Below are 27452 nucleotides of genomic sequence, written 5' to 3' on the forward strand. Positions count from 1 at the left end.
GCGCTGTCAGAGGCCTCTCCAGACTTCAGCCTTATCCACTATGGCTACTTCTCTAGCTAGCTTGGTTCTCACCACACCATTCTTGAAACCAACATGAACATTTTCGTAAGTTGTATTCTTAGATTCCTCTTGAACCAGACAGACAGGTCCCTATTGAGACTGAGAACAAGTTTTAATACCCTTTAAAAACTAACTACCATGGCTGGAGAGATGGCTCAGTGGTTAGGAACACTTTCTGCTCTTACAAAAGAATCAGTTTAGTTCCTAGTTCCTATATTGGAGGCTACCAACCACCTGTAAATCCAGCTCTAGGGGACCTGATGTCTTCCTCTGGACTTTACCAGTACACACAAATGCACACACCAACATGTACACACACACACACACACACACACACACACACACACACACACAAAGTTATTAGGAAAAGAGCCGGGCGGTGGTGGCGCAGGCCTGTAATCCCAGCACTCTGGGAGGCAGAGGCAGGCGGATTTCTGAGTTTGAGGCCAGCCTGGTCTACAGAGTGAGCTCCAGGACAGCCAGGGCTACACAGAGAAACCCTGTTTCTAAAACCCTCCCCCCCCAAAAAAAAGTTATTAGGAAAAAACCCTACCCAATAGACAACACCTACTGAGGCAAGAACTTGCTGGTGCTAAGACAGACACTAAAATAATGTATCATGATTAAATAAGTTTTTATTGTCACATTTAACTGCTTTGTCAGATATACACTGTATATTTCAGTATGGCATAAAAATAAGAATATTTTCCTGAATGTCAAAATCTGAACAGAGGAGATGGCGATGGCACTTTAACAAACTGGGATTCATACCGTGCTGAAGCTGTTAGTAGGTAGCTGATAAAAGCTGGAACGCACTGCAGATAAAGTGACCTTCGACATTCAAATCAAACGGAAGTGGTGTGAGCCCAGAAAAACTAGGACAGCAGTTACAATGCAGACCCTGGGGCACAACCAAAGCTGGGCTCTCCCAGCAGTCCAGCATCTCATTTCTAATCCTGTATCCACTGTCTGAGACTGGGAGCTGGAGCTCATGAGTAAATATCACTAAAACGAAATGAATCCTTTGAAACCAGATTTTAAGCCTTTTGATGGCATCCTCATCCTTACATGTTTTAACTAGTCCAAGGACAGGCAGTTCAGCGCCAGGCATCACGGGCAGATCGATGGCCAGAAATGGTAGGTCTTGCCAGTTCCAATCCAGTAGCCCAACATACTCAAAATGGATTTTAGTGGCTTCACACATTCTGGGCAAAACTAGAAAACACGTAGTAATTAAATAAAAGCATGAGTGCATCCCAATGGTCTCCACACACTTGCAATCATCCCCTAAATGGCAACTTTAGGGGGGGAAAAAAAAGAAGTATGGTTATTTAGACTTGAAATGGATCTGTAGTCACCAAGATTCCTGGATATTTTCTCAAAAATGTCTTTCCTCCACAACTGTAGCCCAGGATCTGCCACACCTAAGTACATTCCATCCTTTACACAGGAACTTAGTTAAATCCACTGTGTCTGGATCTGTTCACTATAGACTCAGGCCTGGCTTCTCCCTTCTGCCATCTACTGGTATGTGGCCTCCCGCTAAGACTCCAGAACACAGGCCAACTGTGCTGGTGCAGCGCAGCGTCGCTGCTGTGTGTGTACCAAAAGACAAGGAACTGACTTCAGGACACTGATCTGGATGAGTACTCACTGGGGATTAGTATTCCTCCATATTTAAAAAGGCAACCATTTTAAGTGACAATACATTATCAGGCTAGTAGAAAAAAGTTGAAACAAAGCCCTCTCTTCCCATCTTACAAAACCATGCAGATGAGAGAAGGAATGTCTGACTTGTTCCAATTAGGCTTCTTGGAATTAACAAAATTTCTTTCTGGCAAAGAGCAATTTGGCTCATCATAGAAAGTTCTTTGAAGGCTGCTGCTAAATTCATTTCCCTTTGAAAAAAAAGCAAATTTCAAGGCATGATAGTGCAGAGGTAAGTTTCTGACTTAGAGAGTATTTATAGACTAATTGTGCTTAGTCTCTGATCTCTGATTTATCTTAAAGAACAGACAGACTACACTGAGGAGTTTCACTCTGCCTAAATTTACTAGTACATCCATGAATCGCACCAGAATTAGGACAATTTGATTATCATAATGATTTTGTTGTGAACCTGTGCACTGTACCCAGAGGTGAGGACCAGCTGACAGAGGATTCTGGGAGTTCTGTGCACAGGATGCTCCACTCAGGAGCCACGGCATCTGAGAAAGCAGGTCTCCCCATAGATTAAGTCCTCAACAACACTCACTAAGCCATTAAGAAAAGTAGTGCCAAGTGGAGAGTGTCATTTGTTTACTTAAATCTGGGAGGTCTGAGTGTTCCTGGGGTCCTCGTCAGGATGTGTCAAGGGCCGTGAATTCTTTGAATGTGAGTATTCGCTATGAGGGGACTCTGCAGGATCAATCAAATTTTCATAATCACTGTCATCTGACTCCTCCCCACTGTCTCCAGCTGCACTGTGGGAAGGAAGAAGATCTGCTCCACTTCCAGTGAACTTCAGTCCGGCACTGGTGGAAGCATAGTTGGAAGAGCCCACGGCCTGAGGCCGGGGCATGAAGACACTCCTTTCCATGCGAGAATGGCTCAGAGTACTGTCTTGATTGTTTGGGTGGAAATCAGAGTAAGGGGGCGGAGGATCAGAGGGCTCCGTATCCGCCAGAGTACTTCTCCCTTCTGCTGAAAACCCAGAATAGGACATCCGAGGACTGAATGCTGGCTCCAGACTTTCAGATGGCATCTGTCTGCTTAACAGGGCCTGCTGCAATCCTGCAGAGAAACAGGAAGAATGTCTTGACAAGTTCTGTATCTTCATAGCTTTTTACCTCCATTTGTTAAATGGTCAAATGAATGTTCTGAAAATGAGCATCAATGCTGTGAACATTGCTAATATTTTACAAATGTTTCTCTATACATTAATTTCTTTGCATATTAAGTATCAGACTAACTAGTTGCACAGTGAGGTCCTTGTCTCAAAAAACAAAAGCAAACAAAAAAGAAACAAGAGTTGAAAGTCCAGGCAATCTGATTAGAAGTACAGTCCCTACCCCAACCCCATGCAGCACATAGGCTTGTAACTCCAGATTCTGCACTCTTTTGCCCACCAGCTGACACTGAAAACCTTTCTTAATAACGTTACAAGTCACATGAACAGGGACTATTCCTTACAGTATCCTATCAAATGCCATACTGCTTTCCTTTTAATGTGTATTTGTGTCTGTGCCTACCATTGGCATAAAAGTGCCAAACGAGGCCAAAAGAGGGCACTGTGCCCTCTGGATCTAGATTTACTTATAGCTGTGAGTTTCCCTACGATGGTTCTGGGAACCAAACTTAGTCCTCTGCAGGAACAGCAAGATCTCTTAAGCCATCTCGCCAACCCCCAAGAATTTGGTTTCTAGAAACAGATGATATTGTCAATACACACAAAAATCTGTACCAAATTTCTAAGATCTTATACTAGCTGGTTTTGTGTCAACTTGACACAAGCTGGAGTTATTACAGAGAAAGGAGTTTCAGGTGAGAAAATGCCTCCATGAGATCCAGCTGTAAGGCAAGGATCTCAATTAGTGATCAAGGGGGGAGGGCCCCTTGTGGGTGGTACCATCTCTGGGCTGGTAGTCTTGGGTTCTATAAGAGAGCAGGCTGAGGAAGCCAGCAAGGGGAAACAAGCCAGTAAGGAACATCCCTCCATGGCCTCTGCATCAGCTCCTGCTTCCTGATCTGCTTGAGTTCCAGTCCTGACTTCCTTTGGTGATGAACAGCACTGTGGAAAGTGTAAGCTGAATAAACCCTTTCCTCCCCAACTTACTTCTTGGTAATGATGTTTGTGCAGGAATAGAAACCCTGACTACTAAGACATATCTGTTCTGACTTCTATCTGCTTCAGCTTTTCTCTTTGGTCCTCTTGTTTCAGTTGTGGAAACTCAAGGAATAGCATAAAAACAGCATTTCTCACTAGGAAATGCTTAAAGACAAGGGAATGCCCTCTCTCCTTCATGTGAACCTGGTGTTTGTTTAGTGTTGGATTCCTGATAAACTGAAAATATGGCTCAGTAGGTCCAAAGCTTGCCTAACATGGAAAAAACCTGGGATTCAGTCCCCAGCACTATGCAAAGTATGGTGGTGCTTATACTAATTCCCAGCATTTTCAATTACAGAGAAAGTTTAAGGCTAGTCTACAATATAGGAGACCCTTCCTTACAATTGTGGGAATTAAGGGAGGGTTTTCAAAAATGTTCTCAAGTCATTTAATGGATAATTTGATGATAAAGTAACGAATCGTTTAGCTGAGTAACATGACCTGTAATTCTAGCTACTTTGAGCTAGACATGGTGGCACATACCTTTAATTCCAGTCGAGGCAGGTGAATTTGAGGCCACCCTGATCTACAGAGCAGAGTTCCAGGACAGCCAGGGCTACACAGAGAACCCCTGACTCTAAAAACAAACAGAAATCTATGTACTTTGGAGATTGAGGCAGGAGGATCACAAATTTGAGGCCTGCCTGGAACATACAGCAAGTTCAAAGCCTGCCTGGCAATTTATAAACACTGTCTCAAACATAAAAAGTAGGACCAGTGAGATGGTACAGCAGATTGAGGGCCTAGTCTCCAAACTTGACAACCTGAGTTCAATCCCTGGGGCCTACACAGTGGGAGAACCAACTCCTGTAAACTGACCTCCCACTGGTGCTCATAATCAATCAATCAATCAATCAATCAGATAAACAGATAGATGAATGAATGGACAAAAACAAAACAAAAATAAACAAACAGTAAAGCTAGGCATGGTAAGCACATGACTTTAACTACAACACCCAGCAGGTGAAGTCATATGGATCTTGTGGAAAAAGCAATCCTTATCAGGCATGGCAGCATACACCCGTAATCCTAGTACTTGGGAGCCTTTGGGGGTCAGATCTTAGAGGACAGCTTGGGCTACAGAGTAAGTTCTAAGCTCACCAAGGATACACAGTGAGACAATGTATAGGACAAATATAAAATAAAGATGCAATAAAATAGAATAATGAAAGGGCTGGAGTGTAGGTTAGTGTGGAGCACGTGCCTACCCTGGGAACTCTGTGTTCAGGCACTGTCCCCCACCCAGTGAACAGAGCCAATCTCTCATACTGAATAATGGGAGATCGATCTCCAGGTGCTTACTTCTTTCTTGTTCCTTTTCATTTTTCTTCTGAGTGATTTGTCTTCTCAATTTGTTCACTTCTGCCTGACAAGATTCAACAACTCGCTCACTCTTTTCTACATCTGCACACACTGCCTGAGGGGGGAAAAAAAACAAGAAAAAAGATTAGCTTCAAACCCAGGCAGGAGGTAATCAAAAACTTCAGCCTCATTACAATGAAAAAGTGGGACTGGAGAGATGGCTCAGCAGTTAAATTAAGAGCATTAATTGCTTTTCCAGAGGACCAGATACAATTCCCAGCAGGCTCACAACCACCTGTAACTCCAGTTCCAAGAGATCCACACCTTCTTCTGGCCTCCAAGAAGGTTACTAAACACTGAAGTCATCAAAGTTAAATGCAGACAGATAAGGCAGAGCAATCTTGAGTGCTCATGAAAGCAGAGCTGTGTTCCCTCACTTCCCTTTATGAGACAAAACTGCCCTATGTAGCTCAGGTTGGCCTCCAACTGGAGATCTGTCCCCCAAAGCTTCTTGAGTACTAAGATTACAGGTGTATGTTACCATGCCTGGTCAGGATTGCTTTTCTTCTGTGTGGGCAGACAGGTACATATGTATGTGGAAGCTAGAAGTCAACCTTCAATGTCTGTCCTCAAGAACCACTCACCATTTAACAATTTTAAAAAATATCTGTGTGTTGTGTGCACACACAAAGAGAAAAGCAGCAGGTGTCCCCTCTACTGCTCCCTGCTTTATTCCTTTGAGAAAGTTTTTCTCCCTAACATGGAATTCATGAGGTTTTTGGCTAGACTGAGAGCTACTGACTGTCTCTGCCTGCTCAGTGCCAGGAATACATGCACAGCACCATACTCAGCTCGCTGCATGGACACTGGGATCTGAACTCTAGTCCTTGGGCTTCAAAAGCAAGCATTTTCTAACCACTGAACCACTTTTCCAGGCTGATTTTTTTAAGGTGTGTACTAGAAGCTATATATATTAATCAATACACTGAAGAATCAGTTTTAGTCAACATTTTTTAAAAACTATCATTAGGGGCTGGAGAGATGGCCCAGTGGTTAAGAGCAGGACTGCTCTTGTAGAGGACCTGAGCTTGGTTCCTACCCATACTGGGTGACTCAGAACTACCTGTAACTTTAGCTCAGTGGAATTATCTGGCCTGTGTGGGCACTTGCATTCACAAGCATGCACCCACACACAAGCACACACACACATATACACACTTATAAATTTTAAAAATTAACAAGTGCAGAATTAGCATGTTTGTGTATGATTGGGGGTGTGCCATGACCACATGTGGAGGTCAGAGAGAGTCTTGGTGGAATCAGTTCCCTCCTTCCACCTTTAAGTGGGTTCCAGGGATCAAACTCAAGCTCCAGGGAATCTGATGCACATCCATATACACAGGCAAAATACATAAAATAAAAAATTAAGAAACAGATTAGATAGATTTATCTAACTGAAAAAAATTATAAGGGAAATCTGGAAAGGAAAGTAAGTTTCAAAGTTGAGGTCTGAATGTATATAATTCAGCTACCAATAACCACTATGAGAGCTGAATTTTTTTTATTCAGCAAGGATTTTTAGTCATATTTTATTCTAAATGTGTGACACCATTTAGAAGTTGTTTGGCTAGTATAAACGATCTGAAAGGGCATGGTCATGAATTCAGGACAAAAAACAATTTTCCACCACACATTCCTCCCATAGCAGAAATATCAGAAATTTCCAGGAAAGAAGTTTGGCACAAATGAGTGTGAATAGCATTCCCTCTGCTTTCTAGTGTGTTGTGAACACAGGCCCTGGAAACTGCGCAGTACTACTTTGCCCTTTTACTAAGGCTTTCCCCATTTTATCTTATTGCAGTCTTTGGTTTTTCGAGACATGGCTTCTCTGTGTAGCCCTGGCTGTCCTGGAACTCACTCAGTAGTCCAGTCTGGCCTCGAACTCACAGAGATCTATCTAACTCTGCCTCCGAAATGCTGGGATTAGAGGCATATGCCACCATGCCCGGTGGCTTTCCCATTTTTGATGCTATCTTCACTCCTTCCTCTATCTACTGGGGTCTTTCCCAGGCCTAGAAGAGTTCCAACTTTGTCACTTTTCTTCTTATTCTCAAACGTAAGTGCAGTGGGAAGGACTGTAGCCTGTAGCTGGAGTTGGAGATGACAAATGACAACCACAGACACTTGTTGCATGATGGACTAGGAAAAGACAGATCCCACTGCAATCCCCCCACTCCACAGTGGTGACCAGGGGCAAGATGAAGTGATTAGATGGAAGCAGGGCTAGACTGGGTATCAGCTTTTCACGCTGTCTCCCCTTAGAATATAACTGACAGACTGTTCTCAGCACCCCTCTTCAAACTCACCTTTGAAGGTACACTCCCAGAAAAAAGCATGCCTGCAAAAGGATCCTGCATATTCTAAGAAGCAGCATTAATAAGTACTGCAGTACCTCTCCCTTAGCACATGAAGAGGCAGGATTTCATGGCTGATATCGGACATAAATTATCCTAGTAAAGTGCATTCTGACTTTTGAATCAATGCTCATTCATTTGTTAGAAGATACATACATACATACAAACAAACATATATTTATTTTTACAAAAGTAGGATTTGAGCAAATGAACAAGTTGGAAATACCAGTTACCTGCACTTTCTCCTGAAGTGCATTATAAACCTGATAAATTGCCCTGATGTCCTTCATGACTCCATCCTTGTCAAAAAAGTCAGTACTAGAAGACAGAAAAAAGATGCCAGAGTTATTAAAATCACCATGAGCATCACTTCTACCACAATACTCTGTGTTGTGACTCAAAGGTGACTTCTAAGCAATAAGATGCTTATCCCGATAGTTACAGAAAGGAAATAAAAAAGAACACTAATTAAAAACAGAATATTTTTCAGTGACTATGTTTATCCTTACTTTTTCAAACTATTTTTATTTTTACAGAGGGTCTTTCTATGTAACCCTGGCTGGCCAGAAACTCATTACAAAGTCCCTGTTGATGTAGAAATCATGACAATCCACCCACCTCTGCCTCCCAAGTACCGAGATTAAAGTGTGTGCAATCACATTTGGCTGTTATACTTTTTAAAACCTGAACAAAGGAGCGTGAGAGACGGCTCAGAGGTTAAAAGCACTTGCTGCCCTTGCAGAGGATCTGGGCCCAAGGCCCAGCACCAACACTGCTAATCAGAGCATCCATAGCTCTAGTTCCAGAGGATCCAGTGTTCTCCTCTGCTCTCCTCAGGCACTGTACACACAGTGAGTGGACATCTATACACCCAGGCAAACAGTTACATATATATAATAAAGTATAAAAAAAAAAACCTTTAAAAATATAATACATAAAACTTGAGGAAAGATAAAATAAAATCTTTTTAGTAAGTATAAAAGAATTAGTACTTTTAGGGATTCTTTTGTGTGTCTGTGTTTGCCTAAGTGTGTGTAGTGCGTGTATGCGTGTGTGTACGACGAACATACACATATATGGTTGTTCGTGTGGGTATAAAAGTGAGCTTCAATGTGTATGCTTGTGTAGGGGCCAGAGGTCACTGTCAGGTGTCCTCTTATTTCTCTCCACCTTATTGTTTGAGACAGAGTTTCTCATAGAAGCCAGGCTTCTCCATTTTGGCTGTTTTGCTGGCTGACTGGCATGTCCCAAGCACCTGCCTATTTGTCTGCTCCTGGTGCAGGAGTCATTAATGTGCTATGTCCAGCCCAGCCTTTTATTTTTAACTAATTTGTTTTATTTGCACACATGTCTGTGAACTACATGTCCACCTGGTACCTACAGAATCCAGAAGTGGGTACTTGCTCTCTTAGGACTGGAGTTACAATGGTTGTGAGCCACTATGCAGGTGCTGGTAACAGAACCCATGGCCTCTGCAAGAGCAACAGTGCTCTTAATCAGGGAGCTTCCTTTTTCCAGCCTCCCACTCAGCGTTTTTACAGGATGAGAATCCAAATTCAGGTCTCATAGTTACACAACAAGTACTTCATCTCTACTGAAGTATCTCTCCAGCCTCAGTTTTTTAGATTTATTTTTATCTTTTTGAGACAAGGCTTCACTATGTAGCAGAGGCTAGCATGGAAGTCAGCAGAAATCCACTGTTGCTGCTTCTTCCTGGGTGCTAGGATTACAAGCATGCACTTCCATACCCTACAGAGTAGGTTTGTTTTGCTGTTTTGTTGTTGTTGTTGCTGTTGTTACTGTTTTGAGGAAGGGCCTTACTAAGTAAGCTTGCCTTGAACATATGACCACCTCCAGCTTCAGCCTCTCAGGTGCTGGGATTGCAGGTGTGTCTCACCACAGTCAGCTTTAGGGATCATTTCTACAGTTTATTAAGAACAAATTCTGATATATGGTGGTGATAATGGTGGTGGCCTAGAGAACTTTGTTTTCTTCAACTTCAGTTAAAACAAATTTGACTTTACATTTCTCCTTACACTTTGAAAAATATAAACCAAAGCAATACCATTCCCCAAAGAACCCAGTTTATCTTTCAACTTACCCATGCTCTTTAATAACTTTGGCATAACTCTGAGACGTGTTTGGCACTGAAGACACTTTGTACTCTTGCTGGCTAGTATTGCCTAGATTGGGAATAGCAAGTGATATCCTTTGATTATACCTATGAGGAGAATTGAGAAAAACAGCATGTGATAAGCACATTTCTCATTTGTTAGTCTGAGGCAGGGTCTCACTATATGGCCTACCTTGGCTTCAAATGTACACTGTGCTTGCTTCAGCTTCCCATGTGCTGGGATTATAGACATGTGCCACCATACTTGGCTCTGCTGCTGTGTTGCCTGGCTAAGTGTTGAACTTGTGGGCTCAACTAGTCTGCTCACCTCAGTACTTCACTGTTGGGTGGTTGTTTTTTATTAAGATTTATTTATGTATTATATGCAAGTACCCTGTAGCTGTCTTCAGACACCTCAGAAGAGGGCAACAGATCTCATTACAGATAGCTGTGAGCCACCATGTGGTTGCTGGGATTTGAACTCAGGACCTTCGGAAGAACAGTTAGTGCTCTTAACCACTGAGCTATCTCTCCAGCCTCACTGCTGGGTTTATAGTATGTATCATCATTCCCAGGTTTAAAAATATTCCTTTAAGAATTGGGAATGACAGGGTTCGATTCACAACACCCACATGACAGCTCACTATCATCTATAATTTCAGTTCCAGGGGATCTAACACCCTCTTCTGGTGGCACCAGCATCAGGTGGTATACACATGTAGTATAAAGAAATACATGAGGGCAAAACACCCACATATATAAAATTTTTTTAAAACAATGTAAAGACTTGGGATTGGAGACTGGAGATGTAGCTCAGCTGATAGAGTACTTGCCTAGAGTACCCAAAGCCCTGGGCTCAATACCCAGTAGCATATGAACTAGACAAGCTGGCACACACACTGTAATCTTGGCCTTCCTTAGGAAGGTGAGGCAGAAGGATCAGAAGGGCAAGGTCATTCTTAACTACATAAGCTGGTTCTGAGCTACATGGTTAGTACCAGGTTTGTGAGGGATCCACAGGGAGACAACGTCTCAAAAGCGCAAACATCCAATCCAGGTGGATCACCACAAGTTCAAGGCTGGCCTACTCTAAATAGCAAATTCCACATCATTAGGACTACAGAGCAAGACTCTGCCTCAAAAACAAAAGGATAAGGTTGGCAGCAGACTTCTGTGTCTCTGACACTGGTAAGTTAATAAAAGGGCTGAAGCCATCTCGGATTGCATAGTCAGCAACTTTCTTTCCCTTAAAGCAAGACTCTATTGTACATTCATTGAGGGCAGTGGCTCTGGCTCATACATTATCTGCATGTCAGTGATTCACAAATCCTGAAGAAATATCTAGAAGATAATTAATGAAATCCTAGACATAGTTACCAAACTGTAACTATTTCACTGATGTTGTCTACTGATCCTATGAGCACATTTTCAGAAGGAAAGCTTTTCTGCAACTCCTAAACAGAAAGCGTGGTCACATAATGCTTTCAAAAGGTCACAATGCAAAACCCTCATCACTAATAATGGATCATTTTTACAATTTCTGTCTTTGCATTGCTTGTTCTAAAAAAATTAGACTCCAAATGAAGCAGAACTATTTTTGCATAATGGGTCATGAAGAAGCAAATTAAGTGTACACTTAGAAGAATAACAAAGGTATCTAGGTGTTACTTACTGATCCCCAAACCACTTTAACTCATTTAATTGGCAAGCAAGTCCCTGGGAATCCACTTGTTTCTGCCTGCGAGTGCTGGGGTTACAGATGCAGCTGCCATGCCCAACTTTACACAGGTGCTAGGGCGCCAAACTCTGGTCCTCATGTTTGCTTTAGCACTGAGCCCTTCCTTCAGGCCTGGTGTCTCTCTTTTTATGTACAGCTGGTGGAAGCTGTCTTTACCTGCGATTTGGTCTAAAGAGAACATATTCTAAAGCATGAGTAGAATTGTTGGCGGTAGAGATGAAGCTGAAGAGAAGGAAGACGAGGTCTGGCACACCGAGGATGCGGGTGAGCTGCTTGTGGATGACCTGTTCTCTGTAGGACATCTGCTGCTGGGTGTTTCGCCTGAATCTGTACCATCCGATAACTTTCTGCAATAAAACCAGAAGACAGGAAAAGTATTAAGAGCTCACTTAATTCAGAATGCATCCAAATGAACCCCTGTAAACAAATGTTCATGACCACTCTGGGTTGGCTAGCCCAGAACTAAGAACAACCTGTCAACAAGTGAACGGATAAAACTGGGTAAACTATGGTACACCTGTATTACTAGAATCATATACAGTAATAAAGAGAAGCAAATCACCATGGAGGAATCTCAAAATAACTACTGGTGAATGTAGCCAGTTGCAGGGTGTGGAAAATAGATGTTGAACAATCTTATTAGTATAAAATTCTAGAAAATTAATTTACAGTGACATATAGCATAGCATTTTACACTGTGTTGTGACCCCATATAGGGCCACATAACTAAAAAATTGGTAATAGTAAAAAGTGTCTAAATGTGAAATGATCAAAAATTAATTCAAAATCAAGTATGCAGGGCTGGCAAGATGGCTCAAGAGGTAAAGGGGCTTGCCACCACGATTGCTGATGTGAGTAAGATATCCACAATTTACATGGTAGAAGGAAAAAAAGGGACTCACACAGGTTACCCTCCGACCTGCACATCTGTGACAAGGCTCAAAATGACTGCCCAATGAGTGTGTGACACTCAGGTAAATGCACGAACAATGAACCTGAGATGTTTGTAGCAGCATTCTCAATCTGCGCTGCATTAATTTCCACTCACCGACCACTCCCACCTCATTCCCACCATACTGTCAGTGCTTCCCATTCTGTGCCAGAGTGATGGGTAAACATGTCAATCTGTGCTCTCCTTTCATGTGTGTCTTGGCTACTCTAGACTTGTTTTCTCAAGACAGGGTTTCTCCGTGTAGCCCTGGCTGTCCTGGAATTCACTCTGTAGACCTGGCTGGTCTCGAACTCAGAAATCCGCCTGCCTCTGCCTCCCAAGTGCTGGGATTAAAGGCGTGCGCCACTACTGCCCAACATTCTTTTTACATTTGCATCATGCCTGTTCTCTCCCTTTTTTCCCTTTCTTTCTTCCCTCCTTTTAAAAGGGTACCTGTATTGAGGGCTAGTGAGATGGCACAGTAGGTAAAGTGCCTTGCTATACACACTGTGTACCCCAAACCCTGGGACCCATGTAAGTCTCAAAGATTTGAATACTTAATCTCCAGTTGCTGTTTGGGGAGGCTTAGTGGGTATATGGCTTTGCTGAAGGAAGTGTCACTGGGGCCTTTCAGGTTTCAAAAGCCACATGCCACCCCCATTCTGTTTCCTATCTAAGATGTGAGCTCTCAGCTGTTCCAGCTTCCATGACTGCCTGCCATGCTGTCCAGCCATTGCAGATTCTGACCGTCTGGAACTAGAAGCCCTTTCTATAATTGGGTTGGTCACGCTGTTGTATTTACAGCAATAGAAACCCTAACTAAGCACTTGTCAGGTGGGTTCTGGGAATGGAACTCATGTTGTCTGCAAGAGCAGATGTGCTCTTAGCCACTGAGCCAGATCTTCACCCCTCCATTTATTTTTTTTTAATTTAAAAGGAATTTTTTAAAAAAAGATTTATTTATTATATGTAAGTACACTGTAGCTGTCTTCAGACAGCAGAAGAGAGCATCAGATTTCGCTACAGATGGTTCTGAGTCACCATGTGGTTGCAGGGATTTGAACTCAGGACCTTCAGAAGAGCAGTCAGTGCTCTTAACTGCTGAGCCATCTCTCCAGCTCCAGGAATTTATTTCTTAAAAATTGATCTCTATGTATGTGTGTGCATTGTGTGTACAGATGCCACTGGAGACCAGAGAGAACATCAGATCCCCTGGAGCTGAAGTTACAGGCAGATGTGAGTTGCCAAGCATAGGTGCAGTTGATCGTGGGTCCTGTGGAAGAGGAGCAAGCACTCTTAGCTACTGAGTCATTTCTCCAGTTCCTACAATTTTGGGGGCATAAGGTGGTAGATGGTGCTGTTTTGAGGCAGAGTGTTAAGTAGCCTGGGCTGGCCTTCAATTCACAGTGTAGCCGATGAGAACCTGTTACTCCTGATCCTGCAGTCTCTATACTTCGGGTCCTGGGATTATAGGCATATGCTACCTACCCAGCATAATTTACATTTTCCAGGATTATTGTTTTGACTATAAAGTTAGTGCATGTGTATGAGGTTTCCCCTGAAGCTGAGGAGGTACAGCAGCTGAATGCTGCTGGAGGAAGACAAGCCATTTTGCACTGGGTGTGTGGACATTGGTAGGTTACTCATGTACATCTAAGCAGCACGAACTGGACTCAGTGAGTTAAAAAAAACAAGAAGGCGGGGCTGGAGAGATGGCTCAGCGGTTAAGAGCACTGACTGCTCTTCCGAAGGTCCTGAGTTCAAAGCCCAGCAACCACATGGTGGCTCACAGCCATCCATAAAGAGATCTGATGGCCTCTTCTGGGGTGTCTGTAGACAGCTACAGTGTACTTACATGTAATAAATAAATAAATCTTAAAAAAAAAAAAAAACAAGAAGGCATGAAGATGAAAGAGACAAATGTTAGGGAGAGGTCTAAAAGGAGCAGAGGGAGGTGGACAGGATCAAGAAATACACTACATAGGTATGAAATTGTTAAATAAGTTTAAAATATTTTTAAAATTAAAAGTCTACAAAATTATTTTTCAAATTATAAACTAAAGAGAATGAACCATCCAGAATTATTTCGATTGTCTTAGTTAGGGTTTTACTGCTGTGAACAGACACCATGAGCAAGGCAAGTCTTATAAAGGACAACATTTAATCAGGGCTGGCTTATCAGTTCAGAAGTTCAGTCCACTATCATAAAGACAGGATCATGGCAGCATCTAGGCAGACATGGTGCAGACAGAGCTGAGAGTTCTACATCTTCATCTAAAGGCTGCTAGTGAAAGACTGGCTTCCAGGCAGCTAGGAGGAGGGTCTTTTTTTTTTTCCTTTTTCTTTTTCTTTTTTATTCGGTATATTTTTTATTTACATTTCAAATGATTTCCCCTTTCCTGGCTCCCCACTCCCTGAAAGTCCCAGAAGCCCTCTTCCCCCCCCCCCCCTGTTCCCCCATCCACCCCTTCCCACTTCCCTGTTCTGGTATTGCCCTATACTGCTGTACTGAACCTTTCTAGAACCAGGGGCCACTCCTAGGAGGAGGGTCTTAAAGCCCACACCCACAGTGCCACACCTATGCTAACAGAGCTACACCATCTAATAGTGCCACTCCCTGGGCAGAGCATGTACAGACCAACACATGGACTATTGTTAGTTTTCTGTATTAAAGTTCACTTTTCCTCCCAAAGTTTAAGTAAATGAGATCACATTATAAAGATTCATCCTCCCAATGATATAGTGTAAACATTACTTCAAGTCCATAATTTACCTTAAAACCTACACATAGGTGTAACTCAGTGGCAGAGCACTGGGTTTGATCTCCAAAACCAAAAGAGAATACTTAACACAGAGCAGATATCATAGGTTCTAGCTATTTTTCCTTTTGCATGCTAGGATGTGATTTCCAAATTGGAGCAAGTAATACATAAAACATACCTTCCTCCGATCTTTAAGAATTCTGTCCAAACTCTCTTCATTCACTTTGCTTGCATAATCATAAAAACTGTTTTTTAAAGAAGAAAAAAATAATTAAAATGCTATCTTACTGTGAATAGACATAACCACGGGGCCTACAGAGCACCTAACACTAATAGACGCAACTGCTTCTACTTTAAGGCTGGGAAACAGAGAATCAGACTAAATGCTTTGTTGATGGGAAGCTACATTTTGTATCAAAGACTACTGAGAGATTGCTTCATTCAAAAGACATTCCTTCCATGTGTGGAAAGTAATCAAGTAATTACAAAATATGTGGTTTCAAATGGCTCCACTACTTTGTTTCTAAGTATCAATTACTTATGAAAAAAAGATAGCAGCAACTCATTTTTTGAGGAATGAGGGGAAATGAACATCTGTGGAATGTTTAACAGACCCTCAGCTGGATGCTTTTCTATTATATGTTCCAGCCACAGTGCTGAGGTACAAGTTCATCCCAATTCATCAAGGCTTTCTGCTGTTTTTGTAAAAGAGACAGCAAAACTAGCCAACTGGATGATGGAGAGTCTTGCATATGCTAAGCATGGTCCAAACTGTACAGCTAAGGGGAAGCCAGTCTGCCTAGCTTCTAACAATGTGCTCACAGGAGGGTCCTTCCCTGTCCCTGGTTAGAAATGCCATTCTCCTCCCACCACATGCCCCACAGGCAGGAAAGTATTCAAGATACTAGGGAAAAACTGACTGGGAGGTGGGGAGACCCCAGCTCCAGTGCAGTCACACGCCTCACTGCAGGACGGAGGACAGACTATTTTACCCGCTCTCCTTTCCTGCTTTGCAAAGTAAGAAGCTTGAAGTAACTTCTAAGATTTCCTTCAATTCTAAGTATGAGTTAAATCCTTGTTCTTAAAGTTCTGCACTTGCAATGTCTTGTGGTATTACTCAGGATGGCGAGACAAAGCATGTCCAGTGAAGCTCTATCAGGTCCAGAACAAACACATCCATAGCCAGGCAGAGGTAATAAGTGGACCAAAACCTGATGAGCTTTCCAGATGAACCCATGGCTGCTCACCTGGTTTCCCTGCTCCTCTTTCAGCTATGTGAAAATGGAAAGACTTGAAGTCCTTGGCTACTTCGTGGCTTCCCAGGAAGCCACCCTGCTTGATGGTAATCCTTTGAAAAATCTAAGGAATGAGGGTGCATATGTGGGGTGAGGATGACAGAAATCCCAGGAGTGCTAGGTGCTTGCAGAGGGGTCAGGGTGAAGACAAAAAGGGACAAACAGCAGGAAGAACTAGGCAAAGTGACTAGAAGGGATGAAGGAAGGACACTGCTATCAAGAACACTCAAGAAAAGATGGCCATGGTGGCACAAATCTTTAATACCAGTGCTTGGGAAGCAGAGGTAGGGGAATCTCTGTCTGAAACTAACTTGGTCTATAAGTTAGTTCCAAGTCCGCCAGTACTACATAATCCTTTAAGATCCTATCTCAAAGAACTATGACTGATGTTTATGCAGGCACATTGTTAGGAAAACACTGGCCTGGGTTCTGGGAGGGAAAGGGGGAAGAAGCAGAGGCAGGGGAATTTTCTGAAAAACATAGGTCACTCCTAGGGTGAAAGGGTATTGGTTAAGAAAGAAGACAGAGGACTGAAGATGTAGCCCAATAGTGAAGGGTTTGCTTAGCAGCAAAGACTCCCATCATTCAGCCATGTGACAGAGAGGCCTGGCAGGAGTCTGGGATTATCTACTCTTCACTCCAGGGACCCTCTCCTGCTGCATTTCTCCTTCAGAATTTTTCTCTGCTGTTAAGTTCTGTCCTTCAGTGGCCATATTACAGAACTGGTGTATATTAACTCAAGTATAAAAAGAGCCATTTCTATTCCATTTTTTAATTTGAGATAAAGCCTTGTGTGTATGCTTTGAACTCACAGAAATCCACCTGCCTCTACCTCCCAAGTGGTGGAATTAAAGATGTGCATTACCACTACCTGGCTCCTAGCTTTTATTGTAATCAATGAACATTTTTAATTTGTCTCAAAATTAAATGTATATTTATATATGATTTCTAGAAACAATTTTATCTATATATGGTCCTTGATTAACTGTCTTCTCTAAGAATTCTCGACTCACTGACACTATGATTTACATATCTCCCCTTCCCTCTCTCCACTGGAGCACAGTTTCTCAAACATAGTTAGCATCCAATAAATAAGATTTTGGAGCTAAGCATGGTAGCACACTTGAGAAGGAAGATCATGAGTTCAAGTCTAACAAGATCTTTCCTCAAGCAACCAAACAACAACAAAAACACAGACACACAAAAAAACCCAAAAATAACAAACAGAAAAAAATTGTAAATAGACGAATACCCTTAATTAAACTTACAATATAATCAGTTACAGGACTGATTTTTTGATTTATTGATTTCAAACAACTTTTTCAATGAGGATCCAAAATTACAAAACCAAATGTGTCTTACCTAAAGAGTTTTGAACAGGGCTGATGGTTATGGATTTCTGTAATCAGACAAAGGAGATCAACTCAGTTAATCATGTAAGGCACAGGCAACTATAAAATAGCTCAGGATTTTAATTTTTTTTGTATTTATCTTATGTACATATGAGTGCTCTGTTTTCATACATACCAAAAGAAGGAATCAGATTCCATTGCAAATGGTGGTTAAGTTACCAAATGCTGGGAATTGAACTTGGGACCTCTCCCCCCCTCCCTGGAAGAGGGATCAGTGCTCTTATCACTGAGCCATCTCTTTAACCCCTATCTCAGGATTTTTTTTTTTGGTTTTTTGGATTTGGTTTTTTTGAGACAGGGTTTCTCTGTATAGCCCTGGCTGTCCTGGAACTCACTTTGTAGACCAGGCTGGCCTCGAACTCAGAAATCTGCCTGCCTCTGCCTCCCAGAGTGCTGGGATTATAGGTGTGCGCCACCACCGCCCGCCTCAGGATTTTTTTAAAACCAAAATTTAGGATAACCAAGATCATTTTGTTCTTGTAAACAGGTACCATGTGTATGCTAAGATGGCACTGCTTCCCATTACACCCAGACAGAGTCTCAGAACAAAGCAGAGTGGAGAGTGAGAAGTCTGCTTCCTGTGTCCCTGTGTGGTAAGTGCATATCTGACAGCTATTGTCCAGCTTACTCAATCTTACCTATTTAAACAAAGCATCACAGGAAAAAGTAGCCACTGACTGGAAGCATTTAATCAAACTGGATAAAGGCTGTACGGACAGCTTTGGAAGAGAAGGGCTTCAACTTTCCTACCATTAATAACCATCTAACGATGCCTGGCAACTTAGGCCAGGTGTTTGGAACACTGAATGTCCATTAACTCTTTCTAAGCTGGTTGGTATTAAGGGAAAGTCATTTATAAGACCAATCTTAACGGCTTCTGAAAAGATTCTGGGATTAAGCAGAATGAACAATTTCTTCAAGCTCATCAGGGGGTCATGGGCTGATTTTTTAGAAGAGCATGAGACTAATTGACTCTTCAAATCTATTTACCATATTCTCCCAGAGAGTGATTCATCACCTGCTATTTAAAAAGATACAGCCTTGGGACTTTGGGCAATACTTTTACCTCAATTACAATAAAACCAGAGCCTTTGAGGACAGAGCTATTCTTACTAGTTAACCCTGCAAAACCACATGTGCGGCACAGGACTAACGCTGAAGAAGAGATTATTTGCCTCACTATGGCACCAACTCATGACACAATAAGAAAATGTCATCTATAAAAGTCCCTTCTTTTGATGCTTAAAATAATGCAGTGCACAACCCTGAGTTACTTCAGGCACTGGCAGTCACTGAGATGTGGAGTATGGGTGGCAAAAATATTACTTAGGATTTGGAAAAAAGAAAACTTATCTTTTACTTAAAAGGCAACACTATTTTGTTTACTAAAAGCCCTAGATCAAGTTTTGAAGTCTGAACAAGTAGTAGTCCTCAAGCTAAACTGTCCAGCAGTTTCCTTCTTAATTTACAAACCAGATTAGAGACACACTAGAAACATGACCTCGGCAAGTAGGTCATGGGGGAAATGTCTGACTAGTATAAATGGAGGGCCTGGATTTGACAGCCATACTGGAAATGCAATTTATGCAGTCACTTAACTACATCTGGCAATTTAGATTTTTAAAAAAAAAAAAAATCTATTCAGGCACTTGCAACCACCATGGCATATGTATGGAGGTCAGAGGACAATTTAGTCTTTCCTTCTACTATGTGGGTCCAGGAGTCAGTCTTAGGACATTATGGTAGGAAGTGCCTTTGTCTACTGAATTAGTTCAATGGCCTTGCATCTATCAATTTAACCTTTATTTATTAGATGATTTTAAAATCCTAGGTGCAAAAAATAAATAAAGTACATACACAGAAGACTTAAGAAGTAAAATTCTACTATTCAGAATTTTAATATGCATTTGTGCCTCCATATGCACCTATATGTGTTATGGCATAGCTCTGGAGGTCAAAGAGCAACTTTTAGGAACTGTTTCTCTCCTTCTACCATGTGAACTTCAAGAATCAAACTCAGGTTGTTGTCTTATTCAAGCCCTCATATTCAGTGAGCTATCCTGCCAACCCATTTTTTAGGATTTTAAGAGTTAAGCAAAATGAAACCCCAAACTTCCCTATGAAAGGCCCTGTACACAAAACATCTTTGCATGGCAGCAGGGAAGGGCTGTGTGAATGCTATTATAGTCTTTACTCTTGCAGACAGATCAGCTGTTCTCCCTCAATTCTAACTCCACCTCAATCTCTACCCTTGCCCTCATTCTCTGTACTAGAAGGCCATTAGAATGGATTTTAAATTGATGATTTGGTCCCAGTGTGACAACCCAGGCCCCACCCAGCTTCACTTTAAATTCTGTGTTTTGGGATTGGAGAAATGGCTCAGTGGTTAAGAGCTGCCTGCTCTTCCAGAGGACCAAGGTTCATGGATTGAAGAGTGGGTACTTAGATCCCAGTACCCACATCAGACAGCTCACTGTCATCAGACAGTTCCTGTAATAGGAAGCTGATCCAAGCACCTATATTCACATGTATATACCCATACATATGAGAGAGAATGTGTGTTAACACATTTGCTATATAATAAAGCATCCCTTGCTCTATTCTGCTTATGAAGACTGCCACATGATGATGTTTAAAGTATTCTTGAAAAGACTATGCTATTTATGAAAAGGAGACTTGATAAAAGGGAGAGGATACATTTATACCCCACTTCCTCTTTCTCAGCAATCTTCCCCAGTGTAACTGTTGAGTGTAGCCCTTGGACTCCTGTGGAGGTCTAGCAACTATCTTAGGAGCACGTGAAGCTGTCTTTGCCCCAAAGCTTGGAATACCCAAGATACAACTCACAGACCTCAAGAAGAAGTAAGACCAAAGTGTGGATACTTTGATCCTTCTTGGAAGGTGGATCAAAATACCCATGGCTCACATGTACCAACCAGTACCCCCCCAGAACTCTTAGGGACTAAACCACCAACCAAAAAGTACATATGGAGAGACCCATGGCTCCAGCTACGTATGTAGTAGAGGATGGCCATTTCAGACATCATTGAGAGGAGAGGCCATTGGTCCTATGAAGGCTTGATGCCCCAGTGTAGGGGAATGAATGCCAGGTCAGGAACGTGGGGGGTGGGGTGGTAAGCAGGGGAAGAGGGAATGGGATAGGGGTTTTTTGTAGGGGTAATGAGGAAAGGGGATATCACTGAAATGTAAATGAGGCAAATATCTAATTTTAAAAAAAAGAAAAAGAAAGTATTTATGGTAGGAGCTGGAAGGATTGCTCAGCAGTTAAGAGCACTGGCTGCTTGTCCAGAGGAACTGGGTTCAACTCCCGGCACCCACGTGATGGCTCATAACCATTTATAAACTCTAATTCTAGGAGATACAACAACCTCTCCCAGACATACATTAGGCCTGCCACCAATATACATAAAAACTAAAAAATAAATAAATAAAAACAAAATTTAAAAGATTTACTTTAGGCCTGGCATGGTAGCACATGCCTTTAATCTCAGCACTCAGGAGATGGGGGCAGGCTATCTCTTTTGAGGACAGCCTGATCTATACGTAAGTTCCAGGACAGCCAGTCACAGCTACACAAAGAAATCCTATCTAACTGAACTATACTCCCAGTTAGGAGCCAAAGAATAAAACAAACAAGTACATGTTTTAAAAGGGGTATTTCTAGAGTTGGAGAAATGGCTTAGCACTGCTTTTCTAGAGGACCTGAGTTTGATTCCCAAGACCCACACAGTGGGCACCAGGCACACATATGACACACAGACATACATGCTAGTAAAATAGTCATACACATAAAATTAAAGTTATATATGAAAAAAAATTTCTAATGACAACAAGCTTACCAATTACTTGCAGAAACTCTGTATTGCTGATTTGCGAGTCACTGATGCTAAAAGTTTCCTCTTGTCTTACCTCTCCCAGCAAAAATCCTTCCTAAAATAGAAGAAAATATCTGGTTAAACTTAAAGATGATTTTTATTAAAACTAAAAGGAAATTTGGATGTACTATTTTATATCAATTTTATTTAACAATAATCCAAATAAGCTTGACATGTAAAGTGCTGTTTTATACACCAGTAACTGGACCACAGTAAGCTGATCTAATCTATTAATAGGATCATATGTAAGAAAATATCAGAAAATGACATATCATTGTAAATCAACAAGTCTTCCTGTTTTTAGGTGAGTTCATTACTTAAATCCTAGACAGTTCCATAGCATGCTCAGACAATCTCAAGAAGCAGAAACATGCCATGGTTGCTTATATAAAGTTCTATATAATTTCATGTTGCTTATATGAAGTTATAACTTCATATAACTTCCTTTATTACTTTAAAACTACCACTAAGAGCAAATAATGCAGACAATGGCAAGATAAGCTGGAATGAGAAATCAAGATTTCAGCCAACATACTTGCTCCTATCTAGTAAATGCAAAGCTTATTTACACTTGTGCTAATATTTACACTATTAGCACAGTCAACATAGAATTTCTTTGCAAATTACCAGTTTGAGCGCTTGCAGCCATGTTCAGTACAAGCATGGCTGGTGAGGATACATACCCTATAAGCCAAAATAACCCTCCTGCTGAGAGGACAAACTGACCCACTGCCTTGTAATCTCTCTCCTGAGTGACCCAAGACTTACTCCTTCCCTTTGCTCAAATGGTACCTTAACTGAGAGGCTTTGCCCAACCAACACACAGGAAATAACCTCCACCAGGCACTTTGTCCCCTATACCCTGCCCCCATTTGTCTTCTAATCATCTGCCATGTCATAGACTTACAGGACCATCAATGCCTACTCTGGCTAACATGTAAGCTCAGGGCAGGCCCCTGTGCTTGTTTACTGGTAGGACTACTGCACTTATAGCACACCCAGCACTTACTGTGCATCAGATACTAATTGCATAAATTCTGCTGCAGCAAGGCCTTGCTCTACATAATCCTCCATTCCCTACTGATTCATCAAGCCAGCCACAGAAACCTCCAGTTTAAAAACATTTCCAGTTGCTAGTCTACATCTGTGAGTGGGGCAAGAAAGATACTTTGTGGCCTCACTTTTGTATGTGATTTGAGGGAGTGTTTGCTGTGCAGAGAATTTCCTGGGAGATGGGCTGCCCTGGGTTCCACCCACAGCACTGCCAGCAACCCCACAAGAGATGAAGTATTCTAAACTTCTCAATTACTCAGCAGTCTTTAAATCTGACTAACATACAGACTTTTTTTGCAAAAACAAATCTTGGGCTGGGGATGCATGTGGATCAGTGGTTCAATTCCCAGCACTGCAGGGAAAAAGACAAGACTTCTCAGACTCAAAACAGATGACTATGACCACTAGAAATATCAACTAAGTGATTCTAGTGGTCCAGGACAGTAGTGTAAGTGACATTTTTGAGAATTCTGGAATCTTGGTTTCTTTAAAAAAAAAAACACACACAGAAATATTATAAGAATGTGTTTTCATTTTAATTCCATGTGTGGGGATTAGGGCTGCTTTGGACTATCTGTAGCAGATAACTATGATTTGCCTCATGCTGTAGCAGAGGCATGGTTTTGCCAAATGCAGATAGTTTCTGCGACTGTGTGATGTTTGGAATTCTGGGAACTTTTCAGCAGGTACATAAATGCTACAGTCCCTGAGAGATGTGATGGGGGTGGTTGTTGGTTGCCTGGTCTATATAGAGAGATCCAGGATAGTTAGGACCACATAGAGAGACCTTGTCTCAAAAAACAAACAAACAAACAAACAAACAAACAAACAAAACTTCATATGGCATTAAAACATTCTAAAGTTACCTAGGAATGTTTATTTATCCCTAGTCTGGATTATCTGAGTAACTATTACATCAGTGGTTCTCAACCTGTGAGTCACAACCCCTTTAGGAGGTTGAATGACACTTTCACAGGGGTCACATATCAGATACCCTGCATATTAGTTATTTACAGCTCATAACAGTAGCAAAATAGTTATGAAATAGCAACAAAAATAACTGTATGGTTGGGGGAGGTCACAACATGAACTGTATTAAAGGGTCACAGCATTAGGAAGGCTGAGAACCACTGTATTACATTATAACAGGAAGAGGTAAACCTCAGGCCCAACTTTCTTATGAAAGAATGGTTTCTACATGTTCAAATGGTTTCAAAAATTAAAAGAGATGTTTCATGAACTGTTAAAAATCATTGGGCACTCAAATTTCAGTGCTATAAATAAGTTCTTATTAGAACACAGTCACCTCATTTGTTCATGGTCTACCCTTGTTCTCTCTTTACAACAGCAGAATTGAAGAGGTGTTAAAGAGACATATGACTCCAAATTTTTTAAAAAGCGTGAAAGTACTATCTTTTATTATCTGGTCCTTTTTAGAAAACATCTCTTTCCTTCAAGAGCTAAAAAACTACTAACAAAATCTTTCTTTTGAGGTTTTATTCATGGCTGTCCAAGAGACTCCCAAACAGTCTAATTGCGATTGTCCTTGGTTGCCTCCAAGAGGTAGAAGTTCCTATTGCTGAAGACACACCATGCACTTCAGAAAACTGAGCCCAGAGCCCTGAGCTGGAACTGATCTAAATCCACCCACCCTCCCTGAGGACTAGCTCTCATGGTACCAGAAGGCACTATTCAAGCTTCCAAAGGAAGGAGGCAACTGACAGTTCTACCCAGCTATGACACTTATGAACCATATATCAATGACCAGCATGGGGCACACATACATTGGCAGTAACCACCAGCTCTCTGAGTGGACTAAAGATCTGTTCATTAAGAAGAAAACCCTGGCTGATACCAGACACCTAACCAACTCCTTTGTGCTAGTGAAGTCATAGACCTTGGAGAACCTACAACTATCACTTTACTAAACCATAATCCCTAACAACAATCTAAACATTTGTCTTTACACTCACAGATAAGTGTACACAGTCCTCACTCCTCATCAAGGAAACACCTCTTTGCAACAAATGGAAATATTACAGAAAACCATAACCAAATGCAGAGTTGTGGATTGCAGTTCCAATGAATTCATTCACAAAACTCTCCCATACCTAAGGCTAAGGGAACATTGCAGAAGAGAGGGCAGAAAGACTGTAAAAGCCATAGGATCATGATGTTTGTTGTACGACTGTCAGAAGTTATGCTCATAAAGCTCATATGCTCACTGCCTAAATATGAGTTGAACAAGGATGACAATGACAGACAGGCCAAAGTGGTCAGGCAAAAGCCCACAAGACCTCAACCCTACAAAAAGAACTATAGGCAACTAAGGAATGCTGAGAGTGGGACAGAGTTTTCCCCAGGAAAGAACAAACCAATTGGTTATTCAAAACAATGGCAGCCCTGAAATCAATCATATGGGGGCCACTATACAGACTAAGCAGGAATATATATGTATATATATATATATATATATATATATATATATACATACACATACATACTTAGGAATATATATGTATACATATATGAGTATGTAGTAGTGATTAATTAAAAAACAAGAGAGAGACCATAAAGTTGAAAGAAAACAAGAAGGAGTATAAGGCGGTGGGGGGGTCTGGAGGGAGAAAACAGGAGAAATGATGTAATTATAATTTAAAAAATGTTTTAAAAAAATGTTTGCTAACTTTAGCTCCACAGAATAAGTTTGGCTTTAGATTAATTTTCTTAGACCAAACATACATGTTTTACAAAAGTAAATTCTTGGTTCTTCAACTTTAAAACTGACATTACTAAAGTAGTCCACATCCATAACTGGTAAGGTTAATACAAAAATGTATAATCAAATAAATCACAATACAAACTATTGGCCTTGCATAAAATTTCTTCTCTCATGACAAGTAGGAGATAAATATTAAGGAGATTGCCATTAAGTGGCTAGAAATCTAGAGCTGGGTTTAATGGCATACCCCTGAAATACCCACACTTAGGAGGTTGGAGGTAGGAGGATCAGTTCAGGGCCAGCCTAGAGACTATCTCAAAACAACAAAGAATGAATAAATAACAATTGAAGAAACAGAACTATGGCAGTTTATAGAAATACTGTCCAAGTTTCTTTATAATAATCTTGCCTTATACATAAACTATGATTTCCTGCGTACTCTATAAAACAGAATAAATAAGCACCCTGAACTCATAATTGCTGTTCATGGACACTAGGAACATTACAACCACTTACATTATTAAGAGCTAGCTGCAATACCAAAGGTCAGAGCTGTCTGTGGGGAAAAAAAAATAAAACTATGCTGAATATAGTACGAGCAGTAATCTCTACCATCAACACTGCAGAGACGAAAAGAACAGTAAATTCATTCCACTCAATTTACTAACGGAATCACCTTTCAGAATCAGTCTTTATTAATAGAATCGAAGATTGCTGACATCAAAACAAATCCAATTTCCCCTCCAACTACTGTTGTTTGTAATGACAACCACAAAAAGCCCAATCTCTTATTTAATGAATTTAAATCGTTCACCAATAGCAACACACACACAAATCGCTAATTGGTGGGCAAATTATGTCCTGTAAAAGCACCTATATCACAAAAAATTTCCAGTCAGAGGTCACGGGCACTGAAAGGCAATTCGTAAAATAGACACTGAACTTTGCTCCTATGGACTCCATAACCCATACAGTTCTGATCGCTCTTCGGAGCGATCTGTCACTTCCCTATTACTAGTTCCGGGGATTAGAACACTCGCCGAGGAACTAAACAGGCAACTTGGAGGAAGTGCAAACAAGACTCTGCACCTAACGTGCCTATTCACATTCTCCATTTTCCATTGGGATGAAAAAACCCACAGCCACATCTCATAAGTATGAACAGTGACAGACACGACGACCCGTGAGGCTGGGGGTCAGGACTTGGATCCTCTCCTAGATTACAACCCAGACCTTTGAACTCCATCACGACCTAAGGACTCCTCAAGTCTGGAAGTCCAACTCAGCGAGGGGTAGGCACCCAGTTTTGGCTAGGCGACTCCTGACACTGGCGGGGCCGGGAGCTTTAGGTCCTTTGGACTGAGAACAGCTGTGCCAGGACCCGCCCGAGGCCGAGAGCGCCAAGAGAAGGGCCCGCGGAGTGTAGGAGCTGGAAGGGGGCGGGAGCCGCCTGGGTCACCAGCTCATCGGTTTGTCCCGGGGATTGAAGGCCAAGCCTCCAGAGGTCGTTGCTTGGCCGCAGGCGCCGGCCTGAGGAGGAAGCCGAAGGCCCCAGCGGCCACGGCAGGGGGCCCGACACCTACGTGGTCGGCGTTGCTGTTGGCGCTGTGGAAACACACAGCGCTGAAGGTGTAGCCCGAAATGGAAGCCGCCATGATGGAAATCTCCACCTCCCCCATCATGCCCCGCGCAGGGTGCACAACCTTCCGGATGCCCCGCCGCTGAGCATCCTGGGAGATGGAGTCTTCCAAGCTACCCCAAGCTAGGACAGGCAAGTAAAGGATTCCAGATCAAAGTGAACCAGCACCTTCTGTTCTGTGTGTCCCTCAGACAGTGGCCTGTTTGTACAGCCTTGTTATAATCCAGTTTGTCCCTTCTGTAAATGAAGT

General features: G+C 41.9%; 1 protein-coding gene across 1 annotated transcript; it reads right to left on the minus strand.

Annotated features, from left to right (window-relative positions):
• Nucleotides 1–675: 675 nt before the first annotated feature.
• Nucleotides 676–27245, minus strand: Abraxas2 (abraxas 2, BRISC complex subunit). Its single transcript, XM_052196693.1, has 9 exons — nt 27147–27245; nt 21753–21843; nt 17843–17879; nt 15364–15430; nt 11649–11839; nt 9743–9862; nt 7875–7959; nt 5228–5342; nt 676–2832 (listed from the first exon to the last, which is right to left on the minus strand). Exons 1-9 carry the CDS (start codon nt 27243–27245, stop codon nt 2363–2365), a joined length of 1275 nt encoding a protein of 424 aa, XP_052052653.1. The 3' UTR covers nt 676–2362.
• Between the last annotated feature and the right edge of the window lie 207 nt (nt 27246–27452).

This window comes from Apodemus sylvaticus, chromosome 1, assembly GCF_947179515.1.
Source record: "Apodemus sylvaticus chromosome 1, mApoSyl1.1, whole genome shotgun sequence".
NCBI classification, from domain to species: Eukaryota; Metazoa; Chordata; class Mammalia; order Rodentia; family Muridae; genus Apodemus; species Apodemus sylvaticus.

Excerpts from the sequence above, each read along its gene's own strand:
- Abraxas2 (XM_052196693.1), bottom strand. The coding sequence starts at position 27,245 with ATGATGGGGGAGGTGGAGATTTCCATCATGGCGGCTTCCATTTCGGGC. Across the intron at positions 21,844-27,146 it reads CCAACAGCAACGCCGACCAC|GAAGGATTTTTGCTGGGAGA; the intron begins GTAGGTGTCGGG and ends CTTCTATTTTAG. Across the intron at positions 11,840-15,363 it reads TTCTTAAAGATCGGAGGAAG|AAAGTTATCGGATGGTACAG; the intron begins GTATGTTTTATG and ends GTTTTATTGCAG.